This window comes from Pelophylax lessonae (assembly GCF_965119305.1).
Source record: "Pelophylax lessonae genome assembly, chromosome: 4".
Lineage (NCBI taxonomy): Eukaryota > Metazoa > Chordata > Amphibia > Anura > Ranidae > Pelophylax > Pelophylax lessonae.
This window is the reverse complement of record NC_138771.1, coordinates 147,435,729-147,450,155: the sequence shown is the minus strand read 5'-3', so window position 1 is coordinate 147,450,155 and position 14,427 is coordinate 147,435,729. Positions and strand designations below refer to the sequence as shown.

The following is a 14,427-nucleotide window of genomic DNA, read 5'->3' as shown; positions in this document are numbered from 1 at the left end:
TTTTCTGTCTGGGCCCCTATGTGCTCCCCTGGCCCCCACCCCCCACTGCGCAGCCCCCCCCCCCCACTGTGCTCCCCCCCCCCTCTCCTGCCGGCGGCGGCAGGGGATGTATCCCAATAGAGAACCAGGAAGGGTTCGGTAAATATGTAATTTACCAGCTCCTTCCTTTTCTGAATGGACAGAGTCATAGTCAGTGACCTTGTAAAAAATGAAAATAAAATGATAAAAAATAATACAATTAAAATACCAAAAAATAAAAACTACTGACACCAGTGGGTGAACTTCCAGGATCGCAAAGGTCACACTTGCAACCAGGCCCTGGCATTCCACCACCGTGTGGAGGCCCCAAGATGGCAGGAAGGGGGCCCACTGCAGAACTTGTGAAAGGGTCCCGCAATGAGAGTAAAGGGCCCCAGGATCAGTGGGAAGAGCCCCAGGCTTGAAGGGAAGGGCCCAGGCCAGGGGTCTGGGGGGCCCTTCACGGTTTCCTGCACTGGGGCCCTGAAGGTTCTAGTTACGCCTCTGCTCTGAAGTACCAGCTGTAAGAAAGCAGTAGATTTAAGGACTGAGCAAAGAATGTGGTACAAAAAAACTGTTGGAGAAATAGGGATAAGGCAGGCTAAAAAACCTTGTAAGGTCAATGTTGGTCCTCCTGCCACCGCTGGTGTATGTACCTGGCTGTATCCTGCTTCCTCCTGCTATCACTGTAGCATATACAAAAACACAAGGGCAACCCAAATGTTCATCAGTGCACTGCAGGTTTCATACAGAGACATAAGATTTTTCCCGCATGCCAACATGTTATTCCTTGTCTTTGGACAGCAAAAAAAAAAAAAAAAATGTCCATGTTGAGCTGAAATGTATAGATGTTCCCCTGGCTAAATTACCATAAGACACTTGTGGGAAAGTGCCTGTAGTAATAAGACAGAACCTTGGTGAACAAAAATCCAGTCTCAGTTTTTTCCCATTTCCACGTTCTTTTTTTCTGCTAATTTGAGGATACTTGTGAGAAAATTTCGCTTTGCAAAGAATATCATTTAGCCACTTGCCCGACCGCTAGCAGTACATATACTGTGGCAGGTCGGCTCTGTCCCACGAAACAACGTAACCGTAGGTCTCTTCATGGGACCATGAGTGGGGCGCGTGCACGCCCAATCGCCACAGCGGAAGCTGATCTGCGGGACCATGCGATCGCTCCCTATGGAGACAGAACTGTGGTCTGCCGTTGTAAACACGTCAGGCCGCTGTTCTGTCAGCAATGAACACAAGGCCTCCTGTGTTCCTCCTATTTAGGAACGCAGGTCCCTGTGTTCATTCCATAAGTACATCCCCTACACAGTTAGAAAGCACCCTGTAGGGGCACATTTACCCTTTGATCGCCCCCTGGTGTTAACCCCTTCCCTTCCAGTGTCATTTGTAAAGTAACAGTGCATATTTCTTAGTACTGATTACTGTAGTAATGTCCTTGGTCCACCCCAAAAATGTCAAAAACGTCAGTTAGGGGTCCGATCTGTTCGCCGCAATGTCGCAGTCCACTAAGAATTGCTGATCTCTGCCATTACTAGTAAAAAATAAATAAAAAATTACATAAATCTTTCTCCTAGATTGAAGACGCGATAACTTTTGCGCAAACCAATCAATATACTCTTATTGGGATTATCTTTTACCAAAAATTTGTAGCAGAATACATATTGGCCTAAGATGATTAAAAAATTTGATTTTTAATTTTTTTTATTGGGAATGTTATATAGCAGAAAGTGAAAAATATTGGGTTTTTTTTTCAGAATTGTTACTTTTTTTTTGTTTATAGCGCAAAAAAGAAAAATCGCAGAGGTGATCAAATACCACCCAACGAAAGCTCCATTCGTTGGACAAAAAGGACATCAGTTTTATTTGGGTACAGCGTCGCACGACCGCGCAATTTTCAGTTAAAGTAACGCAGTGCCGAATCACAAAAAATGGCCTGGTCATTAAGGGGGAAAACTTTCCGGTCCAGAAGTGGTTAAAGGCTGATTTCTATGGGTCCTGTCACTTTAAATAGTTCATTTGGACCAAACTGGTACAAACAAACTATTTATTTTACACTTGTGCGACTTGTCATGCAACTCTGGACAGATAAAGTCGCATGACAACCAATGGCCCATGTATTTCAATGGAAGCCATTCAAATATTAGACTTAAAGCCACAGTGACTTTAAAAAGGTTCCTGCACTACTCTAATGCAACTGTAACACTACTTGAGTGCCATAGACTGCAATGTAAACTCTCAAAAGTTACATAAAAGTAACATTTTAATGTTATCAATGACACAGTTGTGCAACAGTCAAAGCCAAAATCGCATCCAAATTGCACCCATCCAAAGTTGCATCAAGTTTGCATCAAGATTGCATCAAAGTCGCAAGGGAAACCGCATGACTTTGGAGTCTCACAAGTGTGAATGGAGCCTAAGTGCTGAACTGGCTATAAGCATTAAAGTTAAGTATTAAATGTAGCTTCAGCTACTTAAAGTACACAGTTGTGGGTTCCAGCTGTGAGACTTCTCGTCTTACACCCGGAACAATGCAGAGGCAGTCTGAGTAGTGCTCAGCCTTTCATAGGCAGCTTTGTATTCTGTGTTTTGTTTCGGATGTTAGATTGAAAGTCTCTATCTCACAGCTGGGACCCAGCACTGTGTACTGTATGTAGCTGAAGCTTCATTCAATAAATCAATGCTTAGAGACGCTGCAGGAATGAGTGAAGGAATATTAGTTTGGACCAGCTTGGTCCAAACAATCTATTTAAAGTGACAGGAAACATGGAAATCAGCTTTAAATATCATTGATCAAAAGCATCAGTGCTCTGCATCAGCTACATTTATACATAAACAATAGTGATACCTGGTAAAGGTAAAAGTCGAAAATGCTATATTTACACACAATAATAAAAGCAAATAGGCTGTTCACTTTGCATGGGAATGTGTCCCAGAGTTTTGGGAATGTGGTAAACTTTCATTTGACAAAGAATACACAACCATGTGTAAGGAATTTAAATAAAAAAACAGCATTTTTGATGGCACTGATTGGATGATGGAAGTTAGCATAACTTCATCCTGTTCACGAAGCTCTAGGGAAAATTACCCAGCAAAAGAAACTTTCTATTTAGGACACGTGTAAACACAAGGCCCGCGGGCCGAATCTTGCCCCCAAGGCTATTTCATGTGGCCATCGCACCCCTCCTGCAGCTGTGGCACTACCCTCGTCTCTTCACCCACCTTGTCTCAGCCATTGGCAGCATAGGTGGGGGACAGAACTCCTCCTACAGATTCTGCGCGCCTCCATGCAGCCGCAGCATGCACTGGTCTCACCCTTCCCTGGTCTCAGCATTCAGCAGACTCTGGCAGCTGACTCCAGCCCTCCTCTGGTCCTCCTTCAGACCCTGTACTTTTTGCTTCCCAACTTTGCCCTGAGCGACCTACCGGCAGCAGCACAAGAGGAGTACACTGTGATGTAAGGTGTGGTGGGGGACTCTTCACTTCTTTTGGTGTGGGGGGGCTCCTGACATCTGATGTAAGGGAGGGTGAGGTGCTCTGGACATCTGGTCTTACAGATACAGCCGGCGCTTTGAGGGAAACCATAATGCTGATGTGGCTCACAATTAAATTAGGTTTGACAACCCTGATCTAGGAGAATAGTAAACCAGGGATATTTTGGATGGAATTTTAACAAAAGGAGCAAAGAATACTGGGTATCATATGAGATTAAGCATAGGTGTTCGCAGCCTATTAAATTAGGGTGTGCACCCCAAAGCTCCAACACAAGTGTTTGTGTGTGTCTACATACTGTATATATGACCCCAGCACATTTATCTCCCTTTCCGGCACATTGAAAGGCAAGTGACTAAAGACTTCTCTTATGGCAGAGCCAGTAAGAGAGAGATTTTTGCCATCTTCCTGCCAGCACAAAAAGTGATAATGTTAATGTACATGGTGTGATTAGGGTGTGCCCAGGCACACCTGGCACACCCTGTGCGCACGCCTATGAGATTAAGGTAGAATTTGGAGCAGAAGTCAGTTTAGTGGACTAGTTCAGAATATTGGTCCTTTGAGAATAGCTTAAATGCATCATTTGTAAGTTTTATATACTTTTGTGCATTTAAAAACTAAACTATTTTTTAAGCCCTTGTTCAAAACATCAGTCATTTCTGAAAACCGCTCATGCTGCCCAGAAGGTGTAGAATTTGGCACAAATGCAATTTCTATACGCTGATTTGTGTGCTTTTATCTCCAGGTCAGAAGACACATCCTTGGAATGCTTCGGTACAACAACAATTTATCTATTTTTACACAATGATAGGGGCTACAGAAATTTACAACTGAGAAATAAAGCCTTCACAGAATGTCACAGAGATATGTCTCCAAGTTTTATATGCTTGCAAGGCAATCAGTTACAGATATGTCAGCGCTAGAAAATAAAGTCAGCTATCAACTTTTCATTTCTGGACTGGATTTTTTATCCTCAATCATTAGGAGATAAAGGATAAAAAAAAAAAAAAATCAGAATAGGCTAAATGCATTCATTACTTCAAATCAGCACCAAAATATAAAAATAATACGTATACTCAATGCTTCATGTTTATGGTCCAACACATTGTTAACCTTCCATGTAACACATGTGTGTGGTGGCAAAGAGGGTGGGCATTAATGCCCACTCACTGCACATGTGTCCATGGGTGGTAGAGGTTTCTGTACTGAAAGTGTGCTCACTAAGTTGTCTAAAGCTGGCCATTAATGGTGGGATTTTCTTTCCTGTGTTGATTCTCCCATCAACACAGTCAGTGCTGATGTAGAAAGCCTCCTGCTGCGGGGGGGCCGTGGGGAGCTGGCCCTGCCAGGAGAACACACAGCGATTATTGCTAGTGGCTATAGCCACTGGCATTAATCGCATGAAAAATCCAACATGCTGGTTGTACTCAAGTTAATCGATCAATCAACTTGTGTACAATCAACCTGCCCATACATGGTTCAAATCTCGGCCGATCCCTGCAGAAAAGGCTACAATTCTGTCTATGGCCAGCTTAAGGTCCGGTTCACATTAGTGCGATCACAGAGATCGCATGTAATTCAGAGCGCACTGCTCCTAAATTACATGCGATCTCTGTGCGGTGCAAATTTTGGCCATACAGTTCATATGGCTGAATTCACACCGCATCCACACTAAACACGCACATGACCCGTTTTTTTATCCGCAGCAGAATCGGATCGCATGGTGGTTCACACTTGTGCGATCCGATTCTGTGCGAACTTGCAGATCGCACTGCAATATGCAATCTCAACTGGGGGTGTCGTTAACTTTTAATTGACACTCCCTGCGTATCGCATATGGCAGTGTGAACTGCCAAAGGGTCAGATGCGATGCGGGAACACGCTGCATATTCGCAGCATTCCCGTATCGCAGATGTGTGAACCGGGACTTAAACAGCTTCCAGTCTCTAACAATGAACAGGAGCCAGCAAGACTGGCTCCTGGTCATGTGACCACTGTGACAGCTAATCACAATGGTCAAGAAATCAGGCAGACCTTCCTACCCCCTTTGCATAACAGCTCAGTTTAAGGGATGCCTGGCTAGGCAGGCAGGGCTTAACCACTTTCCAGGTGACAATTTAAAAACAGGGACAGCAGTTATTTGTTTAAGCACCATCCAAAAATGCTACAGAGAGTGTAGGTTCCAGGCAGCTTCAGCAATGGAAGCTGGCAATACACAGATCAAGATGTTGACAGTTCAGTTGAATTTAATTCCCATTTGAGAGGAGTTGATCCAGTGACAGTTTCTTCCCGGAAGGGACTGTAGGTATATTTGTCAGTAAGGCAGAGATTGGTGTCAGTAGAGAAGTGAATGGTGTCAGTCAGGAGAGCAGTGGACAGAATCAGTAGAGCAAAGGTTGGCATTAGTGTGACAGTGGATTGTGTTAGTAGTTTTTTTATTTTTAATATTTTATTTTTTATTATTTTTTGCAATTTTATTTTTATTATTTTTTACGATACAAATTTTTTACAATTTTTTACCGGGGGCCCATCAGGGGGGCTTTGGTAAAATATCAGATCCCTAAACAGGTCCCTCTATTCTCACTTTTTAGACAGAGAAATGGAGAGAGATTCTATGGTCCCTTTCTCTGCAGCCTCAGCTGCGCTGGACAGTGAGTAAATGGGAAGCACTGAGCAGTTTTCTGATCATTTACAAACTGAAGCATAGTAAACACAGTTTACTGTTCTTCGGTTATGAATGGACACAGGAGCGATCAGTACCAATCACTCACTGTGTTCAGGAAAAGGAAGGGGCTGGGAAATATGTACTGTGGAACCTAAGGGGTTAATCCTCCACATTGTGTAAAAAGGCTGTTTGATCCTATATGCACAGATCTGCCTCTTCCTGCATTGTCCCAATAACATGTCCGGATAAGACAGAGTCACTGGAGTCAGGCTGAACATGGTCAGTTTGGTGTGTATTGCTAGTGTTTTTTTTTTTTCTTGAAAGAGTGCATGTGATCAGCACAGGGCCAATAAGCACTGTCCAGACAGAAGGTCAGGGGTCCTGCATCCTGATAGGACAGCCAGTGCAGTATGAGAACTCCTCCTTCAAGTTTTAACCAGGCACTGATAGGAGTCACAAGACTGCTATACAGTATACTGCCCAATATGGACATTTTCACTTAGGGGTGTACTCACTTTTGTTGCCAGCGGTTTAGACATTAATGGCTGTGTGTTGAGTTATTTTGAGGGTACCGCAAATTTACACTGTTATACAAGCTGTACACTCACTTTATTGTAGCCCAACCATTATGGTGGAGCACTCATGGTAATATCCCTTTAAGAACTGGTGCAGGCACTGTCACTGTATTACTTATGGACAAATCTGTCTCTCTTTTAGCAGGGTTGACCATTGGCCTCTCACCACTCTGTGTAACCAGGGAGATCTCCTTCTGCTCATTGGCAAAGTGCTCAGCATCCAGTTTCTTAATTAGGCAGCAGGCTCAAACAGCATTCCGGGCATCCTCTGGTGCTTCAGAATGGCTGCCACTGTGTCCTTCTTTCAGTCAGAGGCAGCAGTCCCCTTGTAGTCTCAGTTTTCTTGCCAAGATGTCTATCCTTCCTTTCCTCACTGGGAAAGATGCAACCATTCCTCTTTTTTACCACAGAGTCTTTGGGATTTCAAGTTCAAGAACATAACTGTAGTACAGGCAGGGCCGGTGCAAGGATTTTTGACTACACAGGCGAAGATGCATTTTGGTGCCCCCCCCCCCCCCAGTCCACTCTTCTCCCGCCCCTCTACCCAGCGGCAACAGGTTAAGTCTCTTTGGGGACTACATCTCCTGCAGTCCTTTACACTTCTCTGATTTTCGAGCAGTTTACATCCTAAGTGCACACCCTAGTGGATGGAAGGTGGCTTGACACTGGCTGCTCCATATTCTGCAATTGGAGTCTCTTCTGCATTCATGCATTCCCCAGGCACATAGGGGTTTATTTACCAAAGCTGGAGAGTGCAAAATCAGGCTCAGTTCTGCATAGATACCAATCAGCTTCCAGGTTGTATTGCCAAAGCCTAATTGAGCAGGCTGAGGTTAGAAGCTGATTGGTTTCTATGCAGAAACCAGGCAGATTTTGCACTCTCCAGCTTTAGTAAATAAACCCCATAGTCCTTTTTCTGCCTAAATACACAATTAGTACTGTAGTGACACAACTAGGTATATACAGTTGTGATCAAAAGTTTGCACACCCTGGCAAAAATCATGTTATTTTGGCATTGATATGAATGATCATGCCAAAAATATGTATTTTATCTAAGGATAGTGATCATATGAATGATCACTAACATGTCACAATTTAAAATTTGTGCACACTCATGGAATGGTGACTAACTATGGTACTTAAAAATGTCCAAAGGCGACATTTTAAACGCCTTTACAGGTCACCTGTTTAGAGTTACAGAGGAGGTCTAGTGCTCTTGCTCCAATGATTGCAGCGATACCTAACTTGTGGTGCGAACATTGTTTACAGTGCCTTGCGAAAGTATTCGGCCCCCTGGAACTTTGCGACCTTTTGCCACATTTCAGGCTTCAAACATAAAGATATAAAACTGTAATTTTTTGTGAAGAATCAACAAGTGGGACACAATCATGAAGTGGAACGAAATTTATTGGATATTTCAAACTTTTTTAACAAATAAAAAACTGAAAATTGGGCGTGCAAAATTATTCAGCCCCCTTAAGTTAATACTTTGTAGCGCCACCTTTTGCTGCGATTACAGCTGTAAGTCTCTTGGGGTATGTCTCTATCAGTTTTGCACATCAAGGGACTGAAATTTTTGCCCATTCCTCCTTGCAAAACAGCTCGAGCTCAGTGAGGTTGGATGGAGAGCGTTTGTGAACAGCAGTTTTCAGTTCTTTCCACAGATTCTCGATTGGATTCAGGTCTGGACTTTGACTTGGCCATTCTAACACCTGGATATGTTTATTTGTGAACCATTCCATTGTAGATTTTGCTTTATGTTTTGGATCATTGTCTTGTTGGAAGACAAATCTCCGTCCCAGTCTCAGGTCTTTTGCAGACTCCATCAGGTTTTCTTCCAGAATGGTCCTGTATTTGGCTCCATCCATCTTCCCATCAATTTTAACCATCTTCCCTGTCCCTGCTGAAGAAAAGCAGGCCCAAACCATGATGCTGCCACCACCATGTTTGACAGTGGGGATGGTGTGTTCAGGGTGATGAACTGTGTTGCTTTTACGCCAAACATAACGTTTTGCATTGCTGCCAAAAAGTTTGATTTTGGTTTTATCTGACCAGAGCACCTTCTTCCACATGTTTGGTGTTTCTCCCAGGTGGCTTGTGGCAAGCTTTAAACTACACTTTTTATAGATATCTTTAAGAAATGGCTTTCTTCTTGCCACTCTTCCATAAAGGCCAGATTTGTGCAGTATACGACTGATTGTTGTCCTATGGACAGAGTCTCCCACCTCAGCTATAGATCTCTGCAGTTCATCCAGAGTGATCATGGGCCTCTTGGCTGCATCTCTGATCAGTCTTCTCCTTGTATGAGCTGAAAGTTTAGAGGGACGGCCAGGTCTTCGTAGATTTGCAATGGTCTGATACTCCTTCCATTTCAATATTATCGCTTGCACAGTGCTCCTTGGGATGTTTAAAGCTTGGGAAATCTTTTTGTATCCAAATCCGGCTTTAAACTTCTCCACAACAGTATCTCGGACCTGCCTGGTGTGTTCCTTATTCTTCATGATGCTCTCTGCGCTTTAAAAGGACCTCTGAGACTATCACAGTGCAGGTGCATTTATACGGAGACTTGATTACACACAGGTGGATTCTATTTATCATCATTAGTTATTTAGGTCAACATTGGATCATTCAGAGATCCTCACTGAACTTCTGGAGAGTTTGCTGCACTGAAAGTAAAGGGGCTGAATAATTTTACACGCCCAATTTTTCAGTTTTTTATTTGTTAACAAAGTTTGAAATATCCAATAAATTTCATTCCACTTCATGATTGTGTCCCACTTGCTGTTGATTCTGCACAAAAAATTACAGTTTTATATCTTTATGTTTGAAGCCTGAAATGTGGCAAAAGGTCAAAAAGTTCAAGGGGGGCGAATACTTTAAATTATTTTATTTTACTTTTTATTTTTTGTCTTTACACTGTCCCTTTCATTTTTTTTTTTCATCACTTTTTTTCCTATTACAAGGAATGTAAACATCCTTTGTAATAGAAATAAGGATGACAGGTCCACTTTATGAAGAGATCTGGGGTGAAAAAAAACACAAATCTCTTCTTTACCTTTAAAAGCAAATGATCAAAAACAAGAAAAAAATAAAAATGATTTACTTCCAGCCTGGACCGGAAGTGACGTCATGATGTCGCTCCTCCAAGGCCAAAGAGTCAATCAAAGAATATCTAGTCTTTTATCACCTATGGGAGCAGCCGGCCGCAGCGTCAAAGCGGGTGGAAATGAGAAACACCGGAAAGCAGCAGGAGGGGGGGATGTCCCCTTCCACTGCTTCAGAAAGCATTCCAGTGGCTCATGAGCTACTCAGAATGCTTTCATGGGAAAGCCGGCTGCTGACTGCAAAAAACAGTACTGGGGTTTTGGCTGATATATAATATATATGTATTGCGGTCGGAAAGTGGTTAAATTTCAATTAGTGTCTGTGTATAAATAGTCAATTTGTTTGTTAGCACTCACGTGGATGCATTAAGCAGGCTAGATACTGAGCCATAGGGAGCAGAAAAGGACTGTCAAAAGACTTGAGTAACAAGGTCATTTACATTTTTAAAGATGGAAAAGGATATAAAAAGATATCCAAAGTCTTCAATATGTCAGGCAGTACTATCCAACCACTTATTAGAAAGTGGAAAATTTGAGGATCTCTTGACACCAAGCCAAGGTCAGGTAGACCAAGAAAGATTACAGTCACAACTGTCAGAAGAACTGTTTGGGAAGAAAAACCAACAGGTAACCTCAGGAAAAATAAAGGCTGCTCTGGAAAAATACAGTGTGTTTTTTTTCAAGAAGCACAATACAAGGATACTTCAACAAAAATGAGCCGTATGGTCGAGTTGCCAGAAAGAAATCTCACAGCTTCTGGCACACTGCAATCTTGAATGACGAGACCAAAATAGAGCTTTCGGGTCACAACCATAAACATTATGTTTGGAGGGGTCAACAAGGCCTATAGCGACAAGAATACCATTACAACTGTTAGGGGAGGGAGCTCTAAAGGCTTAGGGAATCTTGTGAAAATTAATGGTAAGATGAATGCAGAATATTATCAGAAAATACTGGCAGTCAATTTGCATTCATCTGCACTAAAGCTGCCAAGGGACGCTCATGGACTTTCCAGTGTGACAATGACCCTAAGCACAAGGTTAAGTTGACCCTCCAGTGGTTACAGCAGAAAAAAGTAAAGGTTCTGGAGTGGCCATCACAGTCTCCTGACCTTAATTTCATTGAGCCACTCTGGGGAAATCTCAAACGTGCGGTTCATGCAGGACGACCAACGACTTTGCATGACCTGGAGGCATTTTGCCAAGACGAACAGGTAGCTATATCACTTGAAAGAATTCAGGGCCTCATAGAAAACTATTACAAAAGACTGCACAATTTCATTGATGCTAAAGGTAGCAATACACATTATTAGGAACTAAGGGTATGCAGACGTTTGAACAGGGTTCATCTTATTTGTTTACTTGTTGCCATGTTTTGTTTTATGATTGTGTCATTCTGTTATCACCTACAGTTGAATATGGATTCCCCAAGAAATAAAAGAAATGTGTTTTGCATGCTCACTCATGTTTTCTTTAAAAATGGTACAAGCAGTACAATACCGACCCTACCCTAAATGTTCCTGCAGAGACAGAATCCATTCTGGAGTGACACAATCACAAATGTGTTCAGAGGAAAATATGTTTTGATGTAGCACTTTTAGTTCTGCTGTGATTTTAGTATGGTGATTGGAAAAGAGGTAGTGTTTAAATGCTTTCCATCTGTCAAATGACAGCTGAGAGGAAGCTTTCCCATCCTGGGTGGACATTATATGATGATCTCCCAGTCACACCCTGCAGCTCGATCTGTCACCCACTATGTTCACATTTTTCTTAGTTTCTGTTATAAAATTTGGCAAACAAATAATCCTTCTTCAAAAATGTAGGCCAAAATGTAGTCTGCTACATTTCTTTGGTAAAAATAACCCAAATCAGTGTATATTATTTAGTCTTTGTGAAAGTTATAGAGTCTACAAACTATGACATATACAGTATATTTGAAAATTGATCAATCCTGATGTATTGATGGAATATCTCATATCTTGAGGCCCTAAAATGCCAGGGTAGTACTAATAAATGACCCCTTTTTGGAAAGTAGACAGTTAGTCTGTTTAGTAAGAGGCATTGCAAGTTTTTTGAACTTGTATTTTTTTTTTTTACATATTGTCACCAGTGCAGTACAGCATCATTATATGACTGGTGTGGGTGTGGTGGTGATCAGGATTACTAACTGGTGACAGTTTATATAAAAAAAGAAAATTAAATAAATAAACTACAAAAAATATAATAATTTTTTATTACACTTTTTTAAAACATTTTTTTTTACATCCTATCATCAGAGTGGTTCAATGTCACCATAGTGACACTGTACTACTCTGAGAGTGGGGGGAAGGGGGGGGGGGTTATTGGCAATAGTTTTAGCTGTCATGAATGGCTTTCTTTCATCACAGCTTGCTTACTATTGTGATGTTTTCATGCTAATCATGTGATCATAGAGATCAAATGATACCCTGGCTGCTCACAGTGGCCAGATACTGATTACCATGTGGACACAGCAGTCACGGGTTTGCACCGATGCATGCTTCAGGTAGGCACGCAAGTGCGCATGTGCTCAGTTATGTACCATTATGTTGCTGAGCCTGCAGCTGCCACCCACTATCATTCTTAGTTCAAAAGGTTTCCTTTGCTGAGTAGTTCCCTTTAAGAACCAAAACATTCATGTCTTCCATAGTGTGGCCTGGTTGAAATGATGTCCCACAGGTATGCAGAAATCATCTTCCTTAAGTCCCTAATTGTGTTTCTGTGTGAATTCATTCTTTTTTTTTTGTAATTTTTGGTTTGTAAAAAATGGCATGTAAACAAAGACATTTTTTGAAGGTAGTTCAAGAATGAAAAGACACAGACACACACACACACACACACACACTTTTTCCAGCATCTGAATCTTGTATCAATTTTACTTCATTGTTATTGCCAATAGTAACACGCAACCACACCCCACCACATGTCTATTCCAGGGTGGAATTTTAGTAGTTCCAGCAGCAGCTCCTGCCGAATAGCTAAATTTGGCCAGCAACTACTGCAGTAATTCTATCACCACACAATCCACCACATTTCTGTAATTGCAGCCGGCGTGAAATTTTAGCTAGCCTGGCAGCACTCTTACAGTACACCCCTTTCTGCTGGAGGAAAGGAATGCTTGTACTTTGTCTCTCTATAAACTGCAAGTATAAATGTCAAGTGCCCTGGTCACCTAAACACCACCCCTCCAATGCATGTTGCCTAGGCCAAGGCTTATGTGGCCAATAGCAAATCTGGCCCTGCCTGCAAACTCAAATCCATTTCTGTTTCTTACAGGTGCAAGCAGTGTGAACCAGCTCGGTGGGTTATTTGTGAATGGACGCCCCCTGCCCACATGTAAGAGGAAGAAGATTATAGAACTTGCATCAAATGGAGTGCGGGCCTGTGATATTTCCAGGATGCTGCAGGTAATTTTTCTTTGCTCAGTTTATGCTTTAATATGTACCCCATTAAACCTTCCTATTGGACAGTTAAAAGAGCTTAGAAAGAAGCTTAAAAGAAGAGCTTAAACAGAATTCAAACTTTTTTTTCACTAGAACTGAATGGAATAATCAATCCCAGCATAGATCATACCTCTGTATCATGTTGCCCTGCTGTCTGCAGATCCCCTGATATTCTGGATTTAGTTGTAGCTTTGTATCATGTGACAATCTGTATATCCTCCTCATAGACTCTGTCCTTACCAAAGCCACTTCATGAAGAGATAGAGTCTATAACAATCCCCTTTGTAGTCTTTTAGACTCTGTAATTAATTTTACTTCCTTTACAGCTCTTTACACGAAGAGTACAAACCTCCCAAGTCCCGCCTCACAGATCACAGCATTATTCAAGAAGGAAACACCTTCATACACAGCCTGTTCTGAAAGCTAGCTGTGCTACTGCTATACAGTATTTATAGGATCACAATTAGAATCCATTCCTGCCCAGTTGAATATGCCAACCACTGCCAGTGTGAACAGGGGGAGTCCCACCCTTAAGATCCTGCACTCACAGAGACCTGCTCTCTGTGAAGTAATTATTTACATGAAGGAAACACCTTCACAATAACCCCCATAGCCCTATCACTACAGACTTGCAGTAAGCCTGCTAGAAACCATTTGTTAGAAACTGCTAATTGGCTAATACGAATTAGCCAATGCGCTAGTCATGCGTTCTCACGTTTGCACGCACTGACCCAGACGTTCTGGCGCCAAAGAAGGCCTATTTAAAGGCAGCTGATGCACTGGCACTTTGCTGTCTTGTCTTCAGCTCTTGCCGTTGTTCCTGAACCTGTGACCTGTTTCCTGCTGATTTCCTGTTGACTTTTGGCTTGTTCCTGACTTCGCTCGTCTGCTGCCCGTCCTGACCCCGGCTTGTTTGACCATTCTCTCGGATCTCCCTTGTCTGTTTACCTGCCTTCAGACCTTGACCGGTTCTCCCTTGGTGGGGCGACCCTGAGGACCGCGACCTGGTATCCACATGCAGCAAAGTCCATCCTCACCACCAGAGGCTCTGGCGAAAACCGGTGGATACTTAGATTCCGCACCTCAGGCTAGCCTGTGTCACTT

The 14,427-nt window shown here is 42.5% G+C and overlaps 1 protein-coding gene across 1 annotated transcript in view; it reads left to right on the top strand.

Moving 5' to 3' along the window:
• Positions 1-10,313: 10,313 nt before the first annotated feature.
• Positions 10,314-14,427, top strand: part of PAX4 (paired box 4) — a gene marked incomplete at both ends in the record, with an annotated part of 93,930 nt that continues 89,816 nt past the window's right edge. Inside the window, 2 exons of the mRNA XM_082256298.1 lie at positions 10,314-10,530; positions 13,157-13,287. Of these exons, the coding sequence (XP_082112424.1) occupies positions 10,314-10,530; positions 13,157-13,287 (348 nt within the window). The remainder of the gene's footprint in view (positions 10,531-13,156; positions 13,288-14,427) is intronic.